Source organism: Sorex fumeus, unplaced genomic scaffold, assembly GCF_029834395.1.
Source record: "Sorex fumeus unplaced genomic scaffold, SorFum_2.1 ptg000086l, whole genome shotgun sequence".
NCBI lineage: Eukaryota > Metazoa > Chordata > Mammalia > Eulipotyphla > Soricidae > Sorex > Sorex fumeus.
Window position 1 is genome coordinate 2,762,115 of NW_026606143.1, and position 21,098 is coordinate 2,783,212.

The window sequence follows — 21,098 nt, forward strand, 5'->3', positions numbered from 1 at the left end:
CGGTGGCTTTTATTTTTATATCATCTCTAATAATGATTTTTTTCACCTATGTGAGTTATATGTATGTGATTTTCGGAGAAGCATCTATTGACCTTTGACCCTTTTATATTGGGCTGCTTGCTTTTTTGTTGTTGGGTTGTATGAGTTCTTTATGCATATCGTAATAACCTATTTAATACTTTTGCAAATAACTTCTTCTAGTTACAAGGTTGACTTTTTGTTTTTGTGGTAGTTTCTTTTACTGTCTAAAGTTTTTCAGTATGATGACCCAGTGGTTGGTACCACTAATAGGTGTTATCCAAAGGATATGGAAAATATGATTCAAATATATATTTTCACCCTTTGTGTTCATAGTAACGTAATTCACAATAGCCAAACCATGGAATTAACCCAAGTGACCACTAATGGATGACTGTATAAAGAAGTTATAATATGCACACATATATATAGTAATATATATTTAATGAAGTAATACTCCACCACTAAAAATGGTGAAATTGTGTGTTGGGGGACAAAATGAAGGAACTTGGGGGAGATTATGCTAAGTGAGATAAGTAAGAAAATGAAAGACAATTTCCAGATGGTTTATTTGAGTGTAATATAAATAAAGCAAATGAAGTGAAAATAAAATCCAGTAAGACAAACTCCTAGCCTCAATGAAACTTGTGGTGGATTACCAGAGGAAAAGTAGGGGTGTATGGTAGGAATGGGTAGAGGGGTATTTTTGTTAAATTCCTGCCCCCTTACCTTTGTTATTCTTATAATGTTGCTGTGCCTACACACTTGGTTGCTATGTGCTAGAGATCATGCTGTTGTGGTGCAGGGATCAGAAATGCCAGGGTCACTGGGATTGCACTTGGCATGTGGGGTGGTGCTGTGGATTGAATTTGTGACCTCATCCCTACAAGGCTTAATCATTTAATCACTTAACTTCCCGTTAGTCGTCGATTTGCTCGAGCGGGCGCCAGTAACGTCTCCATTTGTCCCTGTCGCGTGCTAGTGTATCCCAATGGCATCTGTTCGCTCTGGGAACATGAAGAACCTCAAACCGATCGTTCATGATCTTGACGAAGAAGTCTGACCATCTGGTAGGTGGGCGGCATCCCGTGTTCTTTTGACATCCCGTGGAATCCAGTCGGTAACAGCTCTAGTCCAGCGGTCGTCTTTAAATCTCATTACGTGACCAGCCCATCTGATTTTTGACACCTTGGCAAACGAGACAGCGTCCCTGATTCTTTATCGTTGACAGATGTCGGAACTCCGGATTCTTTCTCTCATTTGAGTGAAACGTGATATTCCAAGCATAGCTCTTTCTATTCTTCTTTGGGAAACCTGAATAGCGTTCTCATCCTGTTTGCGTAGGGCCCAGGTCTCTGAGGCATATGTTAATGCAGGAAGAACAGTGGAATCAAAGAGATGTGCCCGGAGCCGGAGGTTCTTCATCCTCTTAGCTATTTCTTCGACGTTCTTGAAGGCGTTCCAAGCCGCTCTCTTCCTCCTGCACAGCTCGGGTGCCAGGTCATTTGTCATGTTAACTTCTCGACCTAGGTATACATAGCTGTTGCATTCGGAGATGGTTGTTCTGTTGAGAGCAAATGGGGTATCAGGAACGAGGCTGTTTCTCATAAACATTGTCTTTGTAAGATTCAGCTGTAGTCCTACCTTTCCACACTCACGGTCAAAGTCGGCCAGCATTTGTGCCGCTTGGCTGATGTTTGGTGTTATTAAAACAATGTCAACAGCAAAGTGGAGGTGGTGTAGTTGCCGATCATCTATCTTCACTCCCATTCCTTCTCATTACAGTCGTCGCATGATGTTCTCGAGGGTGGCACTGAAGAGTTTTGGTGAAATAGTATCACCCTGCCGAACCCCTCTCTTGACATCAACGATCACTACTTTGTAGAATGGTGAGATCCTGGTAGTGAATCCGCAATACAGCTCACGGAGGATCTTGATGTATTGGGCTTGAATGCCCTGATTGGCTACGGCTTCAATGACTGCTTCCGTCTCAACAGAATCAAAGGCCTTCTTTAAATCAATGAACGTTAAGCAGAGGCGGCATCTTGAACTCCGAGAAACCTCAATGAGCTTGGTTATCATGTGGATATGGTCGATGGTGCTGAATCCTTTGCGAAACCTGGCTTACTCGCATGGTTGTCCTTCATCTAATGTTCTGCCAATCCTATTTAGGATGACTCGAGTGAACAACTTGTAGATGACAGACAATAGGCAGATCGGGCAATAGTTGCCAATGTCATGGATGTCTCCCTTCTTGAACAGTAGTACGATCCTGCTGGTTTTCCATTGGGATGGTACCTTGCATTCAGACAGGTAGCGAGTGAAGAGCCGAGCCAGTGTATTGATGAGTACTGATGGCAAGTTCTTCAGGTGTTCAGGTCTGACCTTGTCTGGGCCGGGTGCTGTTTGTTTCTTTACCGACAAAATGGTGTGTCGGATTTTGGAAGGGAGAACATTGGGAACGACATATCCATACTGTGAAATTTGGTATGTCGGCAAGTGGACATGGCTATCAAAGAGATTTGAGTAGAAGTCAGGGATAATCTTCTCCATTGCCGTTCTGGAGGATGTGATGGATCCACCAGGACGTCGGAGGGCAGTCATCTTGGTCTTGTAGTTGGCGAAGGACAGGCGGGCATAACAAATACTTTTCCCAGCTTCTGCCACATCTACCAGTACTTCTGCTCTTCTCTCTTTGAGGTTTTCCTTGATCGCATCTCTGCACTGCTTTGCGAGCTTGGACGTTAACTTGCAGTTGCCTGAGGCATGCGCCAAACCACGCTGGTGAATTAACTCAAAAGTTTTCGAAGACAGGCGATTTTTTGTGGCTATCTCTCTCTTGGCGTTCCTTGCACATTCATGGAGGTGCTGAACCAGTCGATCGTATTCCTCGTCAATGTTGTCAACAATGGCATCTTCCCATGTTGCCGCAATAGTGCCAAAGAGTTCCAGTTGGTGGTCGTTCTGGGAGTTCTCTTTTTGAACTTTGCAGCCCTTTCTCCCTGCTCTGTGAAGTAGAATTTTGCACGAAGGAGATGGTGGTCTGATCCCGTTCGAAATTTTGGGACAACAGCGACATCGGTCAGGCAAAACCGTCGATTGAATATGATGTGGTCTATTTCATTGTGGAATCGTCCACCGGGAGACTCCCATGTCCAGCGTTTAGATTCTGCCTTCTGGAACTGTGAGTTACCATGGATGGTCTTGGTCGACATGATGAACTCAGACAGTCTCTCCCCCTGTTCGTTCCATTCTAGGCCATGGGTCCCGATGTGAAGTTCTTCAGCTGATCTTCTTGGTCCTATCTTGGCATTAAAATCACCCACAATGATCTTGTAGAAGGTGTGGTCTTCTTTCTAGAACTTCTCCAGCTCCATGTAGAACTTCTCAATTTCTCTTTAATCATAATGAGATGTTGATGCGTAGACAAGGAAGATAGAAACTGCAGGCAGTGAGCCACATCTATTCAAATGTAAATGTCCGATTCAGGTTGTTAGGCATTCGAATGAATCAATGCTCATGGCCAAGTTTGTGTTGACAAGGACACCAATGCCTCCGACACCTCTTTTATCGCATGTTCTGAGGAACAATTCTTGTCCAGTGTCGAAAATGGCATGGTGAGATTCGTGCCTTCTTTTCTCGGTCAGACCAATGATGTCGTACTTGATCATTCGCGCTTGTACCATCAGGTCCTCGATGGATGCATCTGATGCTAGCGTACGTGCATTGAAAGTATAGACGATCATTTTTGTCTTCCTTCGTTGTGGCAGCCTAGTTCCGCCTTGAGATTTTGTCGGCCTCTCCTTTCTCATCCTTCTCAGTGCTGCCATGTTGGTGAAGCCTTCAGGGTCAGGTGAATGAGACCAGTTGTAGTTACTGGTTTTGGCATATCGAATACACAATGGATAGCTTGCCAGGCTCTTCCGTGTGGGCGGAATACTCTCGGTAGCTTGCCAGTCTTTCCCAGAAGTATAGAGGCTTTTGAGGCGACCTCTAATCACCCTTGTAGGTGTTACCATATTTGAACCCTATCAAATATGCTACGACAATTCCGGAAGATGGGTATTTAGTGTCTTATGATGTGTCACGCAGCCGTCCGGAAAGCGTCCTGGAGTGTGGCAGCGGCTGGGTAGTGGAGGTAGTGTCGATAGTGGAAGTCTGCCAGTGGGGTATTTATCTGGGTAGGGTGGGTCTTCTGTGCGCAATCCGATCCTTGGGTGGTTGATAGAAGCAGAGAGGGCAGGGTAGGGTGGGGCTCCTGATTAGAATCCCTTTGTCACCTGTGGTTGGTGGGAGCAAGCAGAGAAACTCTGTCCCTGGGTCCGCCGAGCCTGGAGTCCAAGGTCTCAGAGAGTTCCGCTTATCTTGTTCTGTGGGTCTTCAGTCGTGCGTGAGTCTCAGCCGGAGCTGCCGTGCGGGTCCGGAAAGCTTCTGGAGTGTGGCCGTGGCTGTGGTTGGTGGGAGAAAGCAGAGAAACTCTGTCCCTGGGTCCGCCGAGCCTGGAGTCCAAGGTCTCAGAGAGTTCCGCTTATCTTGTTCTGTGGGTCTTCAGTCGTGCGTGATTCTCGGCCGGAGCTGCCGCGCGGGTCCAGAAAGCGTCCTGGAGTGTGGCGGCGGCTGGAAGCTACAAGGCTAGAAGGTTCTTTTTGGTGAGATGACACTGGAACGTTGGTACTGGGTGTGGTTAGTCCTCTGTAAGTATATATGAGCCAAGGTATAATCCTGAAAATCTATGCTATTATAAATCAGTGATAAATCAGTGGGCTGGAGCGATAGTAGAATGGGTAGGGCATTTGCCTTGCAGGCGGTCAACATGGCTGACCCGAGTTCGATTCCTTTGCCCCTCTCAGAGAGCCCAGCAAGCTACCAAGAGTATCTCGCCCGCAGGGCAAAGCCTGGCAAGCTACCCGTGATGTATTCGATATGCCAAACACAGTAACAATTGTCACAACGGAGACGTTACTGGGCTCCTTCGAGAAAATCGATGAACAATGGGAGGACAGTGACAGTGATAAATCGATAAAAATTAAAATCACCATTTTCAGGGTGGGAGGGAAACCCACCAGGATCTATTGCTGTGAGCTTTTGCTTATTGCTGGTGTGAGTGTAAAAGCAACTTAACACTGTCCACTGTCCCCTGTCCTCCCGTTGTTCATCGATTTTCTCGAGCAGGCCCAGTAACGTATTGATACTTTGTTGTTACTGTGTTTGTCATATCGAATATATCATGGGTAGCTTGCTAGGCTCTGCCGTGCGGGTGAGATACTCTTGGTAGCTTGCCAGGCTCTCCTAGAGGGGCGGAGGAATCAAACTTGGGTCGGCCATGTTGACTGCGTGCAAGGCAAACGCCCTACTGCTGTACTATCGCTCCAGCCCATATAAATTTTATTATACTTGAGATAAGCAGGTCACAATCACAGTCCTCCTGTTGTCCATCAATTTTCTCGGGTGGGCCCAGTAACGTCTCCATCTTGAGACTCTTGTTACTGTGTTTGGCATATCGACTACGTCATGGGTAGCTTGCCAGGCTCTGCCATGTGGGCGAGATACTCTCAGTAGCTTGCTGGGCTCTCCGAGAGGGGCAGAGGAATCAAACTTGAGTCAGCTGGGCTGACTGCGTGCAAGGCAAACACCCTACCACTGTGCTATCGCTCCAGCCCATCTTAACACTATGTATCAAAATACTTTGAAATGCTGATTTCACCTGCCTACCTAATTCTATTTCAGGAACACTATCTGAAAAAAATTGAAATAAATGTAAATATTTATATATAAATATGTCCCTTCTGGTAAAATTTGGATAAAAATTTGAAAGTGGCTCACAAAATATTCAATAGCAGAAGTATGGTTTTATTTTTCTTTTGTTTTCAGAAGAATATGTAATACATAGAAATGTACTAGTTAAATGGGGTGGGGAGAAGCAGACTATAAAATAAATTTAAGAATATTAAGGGAAAAAACTGTGCATTTAGAAAGTTACCCCCTCCCCCCATAAAAGTGCTAGAATGTTTATGCAGTAATTTTTGGGTGGTGTGGGTATATGTGGTTTCTCTTTTTGTTATATATATATATTATGAGATGATCTAATTAAAATGTGTTTCAGGTCTAGAGCGATAGCATAGCAGTTAGGGTGTTTGCCTTGCATGTGGCTGACCTGGGTTTGATTCCCAGCATCCCGTTTGGTCCCCGAGCTCCACCAGGAGTAATTCCTGAGTGTAAAGCCAGGAGTAACCCCTGAGCATCGCCCAGGTATAACCCAAAAAAACAAAAAAAAAACAATTTAAAAATTAAAAAAATGTGTTTCTCTTATAAAGGAGTAAAGGCAATAATTTTTTTGTTTTAAAGTATGTGTTCAGAAAGATTTAAACATATGTTTATACTTACTATGATTGCTATAGTTTGATACAACGAAGTCTTGAATTGGTAAGTTTATTTTCAAGTGCCTAGAGACCGGGTCTTGTGCTCAGCCCTAAGTGTAATCAGTAAACACCTTGGGCTTGCATGAGTTTGTTCTCCTTCTGAGGTGCACACTTCTGACCTCTCACGATCCGTTCAGGGCTCAGAATAGCCTCTAAGACATATGTGGAATAGTGAGAATGAGTTAAAAAGGAAAAGCCAGATGTGAGGTTTGCATGGAGACAAATAATCCCTGAACACAGGATTGATGTTAATGAAAAGGAAGGCAGAGAAATGAAGAAAAATGAATAACTTTTCTTGTAAATTAAATGAATATTCATTTCCTCTCTGCCCACATTACAAGTTAAGCACCATCATGCCATACAGACTTCCATTTGCTGTTACCAAAAAAAGCTTGACATGATTTTCTTAAACCCCACTGTTGTCTTAGTTTGATTGAAATGCATGTTGTACCAAGTTATGGAATACTTAGATATTAACAACTGTAAAAGGTTTCTAAAATTGTACCTCAAAAGAATATTGTTAGTAATGTATAGAAATTGCTCATAACTGTGTGAGAATGTCTAATTTTGTTTGGTTATACTTAAGCAGCCCCAAGTTGGGTGTACCAAGGCATACTGGATTTCAAACTAAGTAAATCAAAAGTACTATGTGCATTCCACTACATGTCAAAACAGGAAAAGCTATCTTGTTTGCTCTGAAATGGAGATTAGAACAGTAATAGAGAGAAAATGAGACTCTGCTTACAGTTATGTGGAATCAAAGAGTAGGGTCAATAATTTTCAATTCAGATGTACTTCTCTTCAAGAACGCATATCAAAAATTCATTTACAAAGCAGATGAATTTGGCAGTAATTATTTATACTGTCAAATGATTTTTCTGTTTCTAAACACTTAGTTTAAGGTTTAGTGTGTTTGCTTGTCATTAAGAAAGTTACAGGTGAAGTAACCTGATAAAGTTTATAGTATTCTGATGTTACTCCTGAAAATCTATTTTCTCTCAGTCCAAATAGGCCACAAATGTTCATATTTCAACCAACTAAACAACTGAATGTTCAGATTTCTTATTTGCCAAATTGAAACATTAAAATTTTCTGCTTTGTGAACACATATCAATAAATTTGTTCTGATCAAAAAAATAAAGTTACAGAAATAAGAGGGAAATTAAAGCTAAGGTGTTTGGTACCATTGCTAATTAATAATATACTGAATTAAGGTAAAGTATATTTATATGTATTAGACAAAGAAGAAGGTCATCTAATTTGGTTTCTTAGGATTGGGCATCTCAGATCCATTCAGTATGTAAATGAAGGCACACCTGGAACTTAATACTTTATCACTTTATTTATTTATTTATTTATTTGCATTTTGGGTCACACCCAGCGATGCACAAGGGTTACTCCTGACTTTGCACTCAGGACTTACTCCTGGCAGTGCTAAGGGAACCATATGGGATTCTGGGAATTGAACCCAGGTCGGCCACGTGCAAGGCAAACGCCCTACTTGCTGTACTATTAATACAGCCCCAGTACTTTATCTCTTTAAACTTAATTCTAAATGTGACTATTTAACACAATTGTACCTTTTCCTTTTACACTCTTCAAATAAATTCTATGATTTCAGCCCCTAGGAACAGTTCATATTTTTCAAAGATAAACTTTAAGAGAAGTAACTTCTCCAGTCTAAGATAATTTGAAATTATCTCTTTTGTATTTTCTGGTTTGGGCACATCAAATACACCACAGATAGCTTGCCAGACTCTGCCGTGTGGGCGAGACACTCTCAGTAGCTTGCCAGGCTCTCCGAGGGGGATAGGAGCTTTGAGGGTGGCCTCTAATTGTCCTTGTAGTTGTTCCCATGGTTCAAACCATATTTGAACCCCATCAAATATGGTGCGGAAATCTTGTATTAAGTGCTTTATGATGTGTCGTACGACTGCAAAGCAGCTGCGCTGTCTGGAAAGCATCCTGGAGCATGGCAGCAGCTGGGTAGTGGAAGTAGTGGAGGTCATGGAGGTCTGCCGGACCACTGGGAGCAGGCAGAGGATCTCTGTTCCTGGGTCCATTGAGCCTGGAGTCCAAGGTCACAGAGTTCCGGTTCCCTGGTTCAGTGGGGCTTCACTTGTGCATGAGTCTCGGCCCAAGTGTCTGGAAAGCATCCTGGAGCATGGCAGCAGCTGGGTAGTGGAGGTAGTGGAGGTAATGGAGGTCTCAATACAATGGGTAAATACAGTGGGTCTCATTCCCCTGACCCTGAAAGAGCCACCAATAAGGCATCATTAAGAAGGATAAGGGGGCGTTGGTGGAGGGATGGGTGTTTGATCATTGTATAATTGAAATCCAAGCACAAAAGTTTGTAAGTCTACAACTGTACCTCATGGTGTTTCACTAATAAATTTTTTTTAAATGAGCTTGGGGGTGGCGAGAGGGACACTGGGAACATTGGTGAGGGAAAATGGGACTGGTGGAGGGATGGGTACTCGATCATTGTGTAACTGAAACATAAGCACGAAAGTTTGTAAGTCTGTAACTGTATCAAGGTTCTGGAATAAAATTCGAAATAAACAACAACAAAAAAGGATGAGAAAGGAGAGGCTGATAAACTCTCAGGGTCAAACTAGACTGCCAAAACGAAAAAGGACAAAAATGACTGTCTGTACTTTCAATGCAAGTACAATGGCATCGGATGCATCCGTTGAGGACCTAATGGTGCAAGCGCGAAAGATCAAGTACAACATCATTGGTATGACCAAGAGGAGAAGGCGTCAATCACATCACGCCATTTTCGGCACTGGAGAAGAACTGTTCCTCGGAATATGCAACAAAAGATATGTCAGTGGTTTCGGTGTCCTTGTCAACACGAACTTGGCCATGAACATTGATTCATTCAAATGCCTAACAATCCGAAATGGACAATTGCACTTGAATAGATGTGGCTCACTGATGGCAGTTTCTATCTTTGTTGTCTACGCACCAACATCCAATTTTGATGAAGGAGAAATTGAGAAGTTCTATATGGAGCCGGAGAAGTTCTATAAAGAAGACCACACCTTCTACAAGATCATTGTCAGTGAATTTAATGCCAAGATAGGACCGAGAAGATCAGCTGAAGAACTCCACATCGGGACCCATGGCCTAGAATGGAACGAACAGGGTGAGAGACTGTCTAAGTTCATCATGTCGACCAAGACCATCCATGGAAACTCAAAATTCCAGAAGGCCGAATCTAAACGTTGGACATGGGAGTATACTGGTGAACGGCTCCACCTGGTGAACAAAATTGACCACATCATATTCAATCAACGGTCTTGCCTGACCAATGTCATTGTTGTCCCAAAATTCCAAACGGGATCAGACCACTGTCTCCTTTATGAAAATTCTACTTCACAGAGCAGGGAGAAAGGGCTGCAAAGTTTAAGAAGAAAACTCCCAGGATAACCACCAACTGGGAGCTCTTTGGCACTATTGTGGTAACATGGGAAGATGTGGTCACTGACAACATTGACGAGGAATATGATCGACTGGGTCAGCACCTCCATGATTGTGGGAAGAATGCCGAGAGAGAGATAACCACAAAAAGATGCCTGTCTTTGAAAACTCGCGAGCTCATTCCACAATGTGGCTTGGTGCAAGCGAACATCTGAGCTCGCAAAACAGTGCAGAGAAGCAATAAAGGAAGACCTCAAAGAGAGAAGAGCAGCAGTTCTGGCAGATGCGTCAGAAGCTGGGGAAAGCATTCACAATGACTGCCTGTCTTTTGCCAACTGCAAGACCAAGATGACTGCCCTCCGACATCCTGATGGATCTATCACATCTTCTAGAAGAGCAAAGGAGAAGATTATTCATGACTTTTCCTCAGATCTCTTTGATAACCATGTACACCTGCCACATACCAAATTCCACAGGATGAATATGCCATTCCCAATGTTCTCCCTTCTGAAATCGACACACCATTTTGTAGGTAAAGAAGCGAATAGCACCCAGCCCAGACAAGGTCAGACCCAAACACCTGAAGAACCTGCTGTCAGTACTCATCAATACACTGGCTCGGCTCTTCACACACTACTTGTTTGAATGCAAGGTTTTATCCCAATGGAAAACCAGCAGGACTGTACTACTGTACAGGAAGGGAGACATCCACAACATTGGCAACTATCGCCAATTTTTTGTGTCCATGACTGATACTGCACACAAATGTCTGCAAAAAACGTGAGTTCTCAATTGGTTAAACATAGAATTTCTATGTGACCTAGAAATTCTGCTCCTGTACCCTCCATATGCACCCTAAGAATGGAAAACAGGGGTCCAAATAAAAATGTGTACATGAATGTTCTTAGCAACACCACTCACAATGCCAGAAGGTGGAAGCAATCCAAATCTCCATTCTTGTAGAAGTAGATTAGGAAAATGTGGTACATTAATACAATGGAATATCATCCACACACAAAAAGAAATAGAATACTGAGATGTACTATCATTTGGGTGTGCATGCAAACATGATGTGGCCCACCGGTGAAAAATCCTGATAAACGAAGTGAAATGCAGTACATCAACATTGTAACTGTGGGATTCTTTAGAATCTATAAGAAGAATTTTGACTCAGAACCTAGAAATCTTAAATGATAGTGAAGGTATATTTTATTTTCTCTTCTGCAATAAGCTTGTTTCTAAGAGTAACAGCTATTTAATTCTTATATATAAAAATTTATCGCATCTCTGCACTGCTTTGTGAGCTCAGACGTTCACTTACAGTTGCCTGAGGCTTGCGCCAAACCATGTTGGTGAATAAGCTCAAGAGTTTTCGAGGACAGGCAATTTTTTTGTGGCTATCTCTCTCTTGGCGTTCCCCGCACAATCATGGAGGTGCCTAACCAGTCAATCATATGCCTTGTCAATGTTGTCAACAACGGCATCTTCCCATGTTGCCACAATAGTGCCAAAGAGCTCCCAGTTGGTGGTCATTCTGGGAGTTCTCTTCTTAAACTTTGCAGCCCTTTCTCCCCACTCTGTGAAGTATAATTTTGCATGAAGGAGACAGTGGTCCGATCCCATTTGGAATTTTGGGACAACAGTGACATTGGTCAGGCAAGACCGTTGATTGAATATGATGTTGTCGATTTCATTGTGGAGCCGTCCACCAGGAGACTCCCATGTCCAACGTTTAGATTTGTCCTTCTGGAACTGTGAGTTACCATGAATGTTCTTGGTCGACATGATGAACTCAATCTCTTACCCTATTCGTTCCATTCTAGGCCATGGGTTCTGATGTGGAGTCCTACGGCTGATCTTCTTGGTCCTATCTTGGCATTAAAATCGCCAATAATGACCTCAAGGTGTGGTCTTCTTTATAGAACTTCCCTAGCTCTATGTAGAACTTCTCAATTTCTCCATCATAATTGGATGTTGGTGCATAGACAACGAAGATAGAAACTGCCAGTAGTGAGCCACATCTATTCAAGTGTAATCGTCTGATTCGGATTGTTAGGCATTCGAATGAATCAATGCTCATGGCCAAGTTTGTGTTGACAAGGACACCGACGCCTCCGATACCTCTTTTATCACGTGATCTGAGGAACAGTTCTTCTCCAGTGTCAAAAATGGCATGAAGTGATTGATACCTTCTAGTCTCGGTCAGATCAATGATATCGTACTTGATCTTTCGCACTTGTATCATCAGGTCCTCGATGGAGGCATCTGATGCCAGTGTACGTGCATTGAAAGTACAATCATTTTTGTATTTCTTCATTTAGGCAGCCTAGTTTGGCCTTGATATTTTATCAGCCTATCCTTACTCTCCTTACTTTGAGGAAGACCTCAAAGAGAGAAGAGCAGAAGTGCTGGTAGATGTGGCAGAAGCCAAGAAAAGCATTCGTAATGCCCACCTGTCCTTCGCCAACTACAAAACCAAGATGACTGCCTTCCGACGTCCTGATGGATCTATCACATCTTCCAGAAAGGCAATAGAGAAGATTATCCACGACTTCTACTCAGATCTCTTTGATAGCCACGTCCACCTGCCCACATACCAAATTCCGCAGGATGGATATGTTGTTCTCAACATCCTCCCTTCAGAAATCCGACATGCCATTTCATACATAAAGAAGCGAACAGCACCCAGCCCAGACAAGGTCAGACCCAAACACCTAAAGAACCTGCCGTCAGTACTCATCAATACACTGGCTCGGCTCTTCACAAGCTACCTGTCTGAATGCAAGGTTCCATCCCCATGGAAAACCAGCAGGACTGTACTACTGTACAAGAAGGGAGAGATCCACAACATTGGCAGCTATCGCCCAATCTGCCTGTTGTCTGTCATCTACAAGCTGTTCACTTGAGTCATCTTGAATAGGATTGGCAGAACACTAGATGAAGGACAAACATGTGAGTGAGCCTGTTTTTGAAGAGGATTCAGCACGATTGACCATATCCACACCATAACCAAGCACATTGAGGTTTCTCGGGAGTTCAAGATGCCACTCTGTCTAACATTCATTGATTTACAGAAGGCCTTTGATTCTGTTGAGACAGAAGCAGTCATTGAAGTTCTAGCCAATCAGGGCATTAAAACTCAATACATCAGGATCCTCTGTGAGCTCTATTATGGATTCACTACCAGGATCTCACCATTCTGCAAAGAAGTGATCATCCATGTCAAGAGAGGGGTTCAGCAGGGTGATACCATTTCACCAAAACTCTTCAGTGCCACCCTCAAGAACATCATGCAACGACTAGAATGGGAAGGAATGGGAGTGAAGATAGACGGTCGGCAACTTCACCACTTCCACTTTGCTGATGACATTGTTCTAATAACACCAAAGATTGCCAAGCAGGACAAATGCTGACCGACTTTGACCTGAGTGTGGAAAGGTCGGACTACAGCTGAATCTCATGAGAACAATGTTTATGAGAAACGGTCTCGTTCCCGACGTTCCATTCACTCTCAATGGGACAAACATCTCCGAATGCAACAGTTATGTGTACCTAGGTTGAGAAGTCAACATGATGAATGACCTCGCACCTGAGTTGCGCAGGAAGAAGAGAGCAGCTTGGAACACCTTCAAGAGCGCTGAAGAAACAGCTAAGAGGATGAATAACTTCTGGATCCGGCCACATCTCTTTGATTCCACTGTTCTTCCTGCATTAACATACGCCTCAGAGACCTGGGCCCTACAGAAACAGGATGAGAACGCTATTCAGGTCTCTAAAAGAGGAATTGAAAGAGCTATGCTTGGAGTATCACGTTTCACTCAAATGAGAGAAAGAATCCAGAGTTCTGACATCCATCAACACTCAAGAATCAGGGGTGCTATCTCATTTGCCAAGGCGTTGAAAATCAGATGGGCTGGACACGTAATGATATTTGGAGATGACTGCTGGACTAGAGCTATTACCAACTGGATTCCACGGGACATCAAAAGACCCCATGGCCGCCCACCTATGAGATGGTCAGACTTCTTCATCAAGACCCTGAACGATCAGTTTGAGGCTCTTCATGTTCCTAGAACGAACAGACGCTATTGGGCTACACTAGCACGCAACAGCGACAAATGGAGACATTACTGGCGCCCGCTTGAGCAAATCGATGATTAATGGGAAGTCATGTGATCAAGTGATATAAAAATTAAAGATATATATGACAATGTATATAAGAATTCAGAAATAAAATCCTTATTAAGCCAGTGAATCAAACCAAGGCCTCTTGTGTGCAAAGCATGTGTTCTATCCCACTGAGAACTCTCTGGCTTACAGCTTTTAATTTAATCTCTCATGTTTTCCTCATTGGCAGAGTGTATCAGTTTTTACTAATTGCTTTCTTCCCCATCTCCAAAATATTGCTATAATTTACTGATTTATAAATTTTATGCCCTGGAAAACCAGAGCCATAACTTTGTTACAACTTTGTATAAAGGAAGATTATTAAACATTGAATGGAATCATGTATTTAATGTCAGGTTCTTTTTTTAACCCACTGAAGATCTTCATATAGACCCAAGGCAAGGACCATGGTGTAGAGTTCTGTGCATTGTTCATTTTTCTGATAGTGGTGTATAGTGATATTGTATATCAATATTATGAACTTAAACGCTATTCAAACAGTATTACCTAAAATGATAGAAGTTTGACTCTGGGGGGTTTTTTTTGCCTTTTGGGTCACACCTGGCCATGCACAGTGGTTACTCCTGGCTCTGCACTCAGGAATTACTCCTGGCAGTGCTCAGGGGACCATATGGGGTGCTGGGAATTGAATCTGGGTCAGCCACGTGCAAGGCAAACACCCTACCCTCTGTGCTATATCGCTTTAGCCCCAACTCTGTTTTTTTTAAGATATTTTTTATTGAATCACTGTGAGATAGACCATTACAAAGCTGTTCATGATTAGGTTTCAGCCATACAGTGTTCCAACACCCATCCCTTCACCAGTGTACATTTCCCAGCACCAGTGTCCCCAGTTCCCCTGCCATCACCCCCACCCCACCCGCTAGCCTGCCTCTATGTCAGGCACTTTCGCACTTTCTCACTTTCTCTCTCTCTCCCTCTCTTTCTCTCTTTCTCTCCCTCTCCCTCCCCCTTTCCCTTTCCCTCCTTTCCTCTCCCCCAACCCCCAATTTGGACATTATGGTTTGCAATGCAGATACTGAAAGGTTATTGTGTATAGCCCTTTACCTACCTTTAGCACCCAGTTCTTGTCCAGTGTGATCATTTCCAACCATCAGTGTCATACTGGTCCCTTCTCTATCTTACCTACCCTCCACCCCATACACACTTGTGGTAGATTCCAACCACTGACCAGTGTTCCTGGCCCCTGTTTTCTCTGACCTTGGGTATAAGTCTTCTACTATACATTTTTATATATCAATAATGAATGCAGTCATTCTTTATCTGTCCCTGTCCTTCTGACTCATTTCAATCAGCATGATACTCTCCATGTCCATCCATTTGTAGGCAAATTTCATGACTTCATTTTTCCTAACAGCTGAGTAGTATTCCATTGTGTAAATATTCCATAGTTTCTTTATCCATTTGTCTGTTCTCAGGCACTCAGGTTGTTTCCAGATTCACACTATTGTGAATAGTGCTACAATGAACATAGAAATGCAGATGGTGTTTCTGCTGTGGTTTTGGGCACCCAGAGTACATTCCCCAAAGTGGTATTGCTGGATCAAATGGGACCTTAATTTCTAGTTTTATGAGGAATGTCCATATTGTTTTCCAAAAAGGCTGGACCAGTCGGCATTCCCACTAACAATGAAGGAGAGTCTCTTTCTTCCCACATCTGCACCAGCAGTGGTTGCTCTTGTTCTTTTGGATGTGTGCCAGTCTCTGTGGTGTGAGATGATATCTCGTTGTTTTGATTTGCCTCTCCCTTATGATTAGTGATGAGAGCATTTTTTTTCATGTGCCTTTTGGCTGTTCAAATTTCATATTTTAGAAAGTTTCTGTTCATTTCTTCCCATTTTTTTATGGTGTTGGATATATTTTTTCTTGTAAAGTTCAACCAGTGCATTGTATATCTTTGATACTAACCCCTTATCAGAAGGGTATTGGGTGAATAAGTTTTACCATTCTGTAGGCTGACTATATATCTTGATCACTTTTTTTTTCTTTCTTTTTATTTTTTTTCATTGATTCATTGTGAGATACAAAGCTTTTCATGGTTAGGTTTCAGTTATATAATGTTCCAACACCCATCCTTCTACCAGTGTGCATTTCCCAGCAATAGTGTCCCCAGTTTCCCTCCTATCTCCTCTACCCCTCACCTCCTAGCCTGCTTCTATGGCAGATGCTTTTCTCTCTCTCTTTTTATCTCTTTCTTTCTCCCTCTAGCTCTATCTCCTCTTCCTTTTGGGCATTGTGGTTTGCAATACAGTTACTGAAACGTTATCAGGTATATATCTTTATCTACTTTTAACACTCAGTTCCTGTCCAACATGAACACGTTGGAGAGGAACTGAGTGTTAAAAGTAGGTAAAGGTGCATTACTGTTTCTTTGGAGGGGCAGAAGCTTCTTAGTTTAATGTAGTCCTGTTCGTTTATCTTTGCTTTCACTTACTTGGTCAGTGGCATTTCATCTTTGAAGATGCCTTTAACTTCAATATCGTGGAAGATTTCACCTACATTTTCTCCATGTACCTTATGGATTTGGTTGACTCTGATTTAAAAAAAGCAATTTTGAAGGTCAGAGAAAGCAGGTAGGACATTTGCCTTGCATATAGCCAACCCAAATTTGATCCCAGACAACCTGTATGATCTACTGAGCACTGCCAGGAATGATTTCTGAATGCAGAACCAGAAGTAAGCCTTAAGCAGTACTGGGTAGTGTGGTCTCAAGACACAAGACAAACCAAAAAAAGTGGCTTTTCATTTATAAGCCATAGTTCTTTGGTTTTCTATTCTACCCTTTGTGTCTGTCTGCTACTGAAAAGTGGAGAAGTTAAAAGGCGGCCTTTATTTTTTATACCAGGTAGAAACTTTATAAAATGAGATTTGGATATTTTTAATATAGGGTTAAAATATTCCTGGAATTTAGGAACAATTTTCTATTATTTTTGTAGCAATACAATAAAAGATATAGTTGCTGGGAACATCACAGACCAAGAAGTTATAACTATTGCACGTCACTTCCGGGTGCCCGAAGAAATTTGTCCAGAAAGAGAAATGCTGCTTGCAGAGGCCCATGAACAGCTTAAGAAATACAATTTTGATGCTTTTGACAAACTCATTGCAGAATGTATATATGAAGATAGAGCAAAGTAAGCCTTTGTTTTATTAACTCTTAATACATCACTTATGTTTCTGTGAACCTAAGTAATAAAGGAATTTATTTGTATTTTATCAAAATGGGCTAAAAGAGAAATGATAACATGTTTCACAATTTAGCGAAAAAGCCTTAAATCCTTTCAGGAGAGTGCCTGGCTGTAACTATCTCATAATGTGATGATTTTTATTTGTTGGTGCAATAGGGAAGAGACCCTTTATCTTCAAAAGAATAGGATGCATTTTTGGCATTTTCTTTCATTGGTTTCCCAAAGCTTTAAATAGACATATAGTAAATTTTAATAGTAAAAGGTTTAATTATGAGAAGTCATCCTCTTACAAATTATTTTAGTGATAACCAATATTTATAAATGTAACTTTTATCAAAAACAAAACAAAATGTTTGCAAGGAAACTTTCTATAGAATTTAAAATATATATTTATCCTTGAAAATAATGAAGCTCTGGGCCAGAGAGGTAGTACAGTTATAAAGCATTTGCCTTGCATGCGGATGACCTGGATTCAATCTCTAGCAACACTTACGACCTCCGAGCACCCTGGATGACAAAAGTCATCCCTCACCACAGAGCCAGGAGTAGTAAGCCCTGAACACCTCTAAGTATGGCCCAAAAAAACAAAAACGGAAGGAAGGAAGAGAGGGAAGGAGGGAAGGAGGGAGGGAGGAGGAAGGAAGGAAGGAAGGAAGGAAGGAAGGAAGGAAGGAAGGAAGGAAGGAAGGTCAACAAACTTCCTTCTAATATGTCACATTTGTATTGAGCTTAAGTCTTTTTTAATAAACATCTAGAGCCCCATCTTAGTATATTTTGTTATTCATCTTAACCACAGACCTGATATACTGGGGACAATAACCATTTGGAGTCAGAAAATCTTTGTCTAACTCTAGCATCTAATTTTTTTATTATGCACCACTGCCATTCTCTTCCCTGTGACCCTTTCCCTCATTTGTAACCACAAGCCTGCACCCAAGTTTCTTCTATATAGCCTAAATATTGTGGAAGTTCCCAAGTTTATCTTAATGAAAATGATTATTTCACAGATCCATACTATATTCTCACTGAGTTTTTATGAAGATGGTATATTTTTCTTGAATGTTTAAGCTTCCTTCAGCTTCCTGGAGAATGTTTGGCCCAAACCTTGCATGACCCTGGTTTTGCCTTCCACTCTGGTTATAACCTTTCCCCAAAGTGATAAGGCTGCCTCTTCTTCGCTAAAGTAATACGTCTTGGGAATAATGAGGTTGCCTGATTATACAGCTCTGAAATTCTTTCCGAATACGACAAACTTTAATTCTGAACATTAACATTTTCTCACTATTTTAGAACTTTGCTGCAAAGAAAGGGGCCATTTTCTTTCTTTTCAGTTCTCATTTTTCCTGATAGCCAGGAGAATATTGACTGAAGTAGGCCTTGATAAGACTTTCTGTGTCCCCAGTGGGCTTTAGAAAATGCCCAGTGGTCTGCTCTGGAGAAGCCATTTGACAAAATTGAGGTGAACCTTAAGGACCCAACTTGGGCTTCCAGGTTTGGGGCCAAGAAAAAGGCTAGAAAAAAATATCCTCAAGTCATAGAATACTTGTGTTGGAGGCTCTAGATGCCTGTTAAATTAGGAGCTGTTTTCAGATATCATAACCATTTTTGACTAGTGGTCAAGAATGCAGATTGATTACTTAAAGCAACACTGTGGCTACATCTGAATTTTGATGGAAAGGCCTTTGTAAGGGCAGAATCTGGTGATTTCTAAAATGGAAAAAGTTGATGAAATGCAATATGTCTGCTTTTTCTTACTGCAAATTCCAGTACCAGTTTTCATACTTATTTCCATGTGTACATTTTAAGGAAACATTTGTATTTTCTTTCCCATGGCATGTAATTATTATTTGAGTGACAAAAAGTATCTAAAACTGTATTTGTTTGGTTTAATGCAGAAAAAATACACTACCCACCAACGATATAAGAAGACTCTGCAAGTCCCACAGAGTACCTTTCTCCAGTGATCTTCTACTGTCCTTATCAACCAAGTAAGTGAGAACTACTCTTCATGGAGATTGTCCTGCCTAACTTTGCTTTGAGGGCTAGTCCCGATTTTACATTTATCTTCAATTGGCCACAGTTCACTATTGACTACTTTATATTATTGATAATAGGACTTTATTTGGAAAGAGAAGAGCAAGTTAGTCATAATTTTGAATATTACATAGCCTAGTATTATTATTTATCTTTTGTCCTTAGACACATACACACACACAAGTTCCTGGGATGTGGTTCTGTGAATATAACATGTAAAACAGAGAGCCTAATTTTTTCAAAGCAGTATTTCCCCATGTGTAAAGACATGAAGTAAAAGGACCTAGTGTTATTGACATCAGCTGTACAGCATAGAGATTATGATATCACAAAAGGAAAACACAGTAAAACAGACTTTTTACCTCTTGGACACCACCCTCCTTGTCATGCCAACTGTTTTTTTTGTGCTTCCTATGGCATTATTCCAACTTCTCCTCTGACTTATTCATCTCCATAATTCTCACATTGAGGGTTGTCTTCTAGGTACTGTTATCAATTCTCTGAATACATTATCTCATTTGTTTTGTGACAACAGCTTGCTATGATGAGAGCTGCTGTCGTCCTATCTTACATAAGAATGATGAGGTTTAGAGAGAAGAGACAATTTTCCAAAGTAAGATACTATAGAAGAACTGTAACTTAACCCCCTAATCTTCCAAATGTACATCCCCTGCACCTAACCATTTTCAATTATTGTCTGCAAGTAGAGAATAGATAAGATATCTTGACAGATCTACCTTTTTCCTACTGTTTTCACCCATTCACTATTCTCTGTTCCCACAATCTTTGCTCTGTTCTTAACCACATTTCCTTTTTTTAAAAAATTTTTATTAGTGAGACAACATGAGGTACAGTTGTAGACTTACAAATTTTTGTGCTTGGGTTTCAATTATACAATGATCAAATACCCATCCCTCCACCAGTGCTCATTTCCCACCACCATGGATCTCAGTATCCCCCCACCCCTCATTCCCCCCCATCCCACCCTGCCTCTGTGGCAGGGCATTCCCTTTTGTTCTCTCTCTCCTTTAACATTTCTTTTTTTAAAAAAAAATTGAATCACCTTGATTTATAATACTGTTACTGACAAGGTTTTGTGCATACAATATTCCACCACCACACCCTTCACCAGAGTGTTCCCTTCCCTCTACCCATTATCTCAGGGCCCCTCCCAACCATTCCTCATTAACCATATTTCTAAATTGAGGCAGGAACTGCACATTGACACTTCTTCCACCTGTATCTACAGTTTTTTAAAGATCATATTTATTGCGGGACTGGGGTTTACAATACTGTTAATCACACTGTATTTGCATACATCCTTCCAACACTATATCCATCAACAGAGTTGGTTCTCTGAGTATAGCATGTAAAACTGAGGGCATATTTTTTTCAAAGCTGTATTTCCCCATGAAGTAAAGACATAAAGTAAAAGGACCTAGTGTCAGAGAGCCTGCTTCCCTCCACCAGTGTCCCAGGGACCCTTCTCGACACACACCCCCTTAGTTCTATAGATAAAATCTTCAGTTTGACCATTTGTTATTCTCTGTTTCTTTTTAATCTCACATTTGGAAGAAATCTCTATTTTTGTGTGTGGTAACACCTACACACATAAAGATGAATAGTGCTAATTTCCTGAAATTACACAACATTGTTCATCAATAATAGGTTGATACAGTAATTTCTTTTAAAAACAAATCTGTTTTAGAGCTATATACATTTAAATAATTTTATAGATAATTCTGTGCTGACAAATCTGTTTTAGAACTATATGCATTTAAATAATTTTATGGATAATTCTGTGCTGACACATTTTAGAGTTTAC

General features: G+C 41.5%; 1 protein-coding gene across 2 annotated transcripts in view; it reads left to right on the forward strand.

Annotated features, from left to right (window-relative positions):
• The window catches only part of EFHC2 (EF-hand domain containing 2), a 316,613-nt gene that overhangs the window by 255,133 nt on the left and 40,382 nt on the right, over positions 1–21,098 (forward strand). For both annotated transcript variants that reach the window (XM_056131212.1, XM_056131211.1), the window contains exons 12-13: positions 16,988–17,185; positions 19,135–19,227. In XM_056131212.1, coding sequence (XP_055987187.1) covers positions 16,988–17,185; positions 19,135–19,227 — 291 coding nt within the window. The remainder of the gene's footprint in view (positions 1–16,987; positions 17,186–19,134; positions 19,228–21,098) is intronic.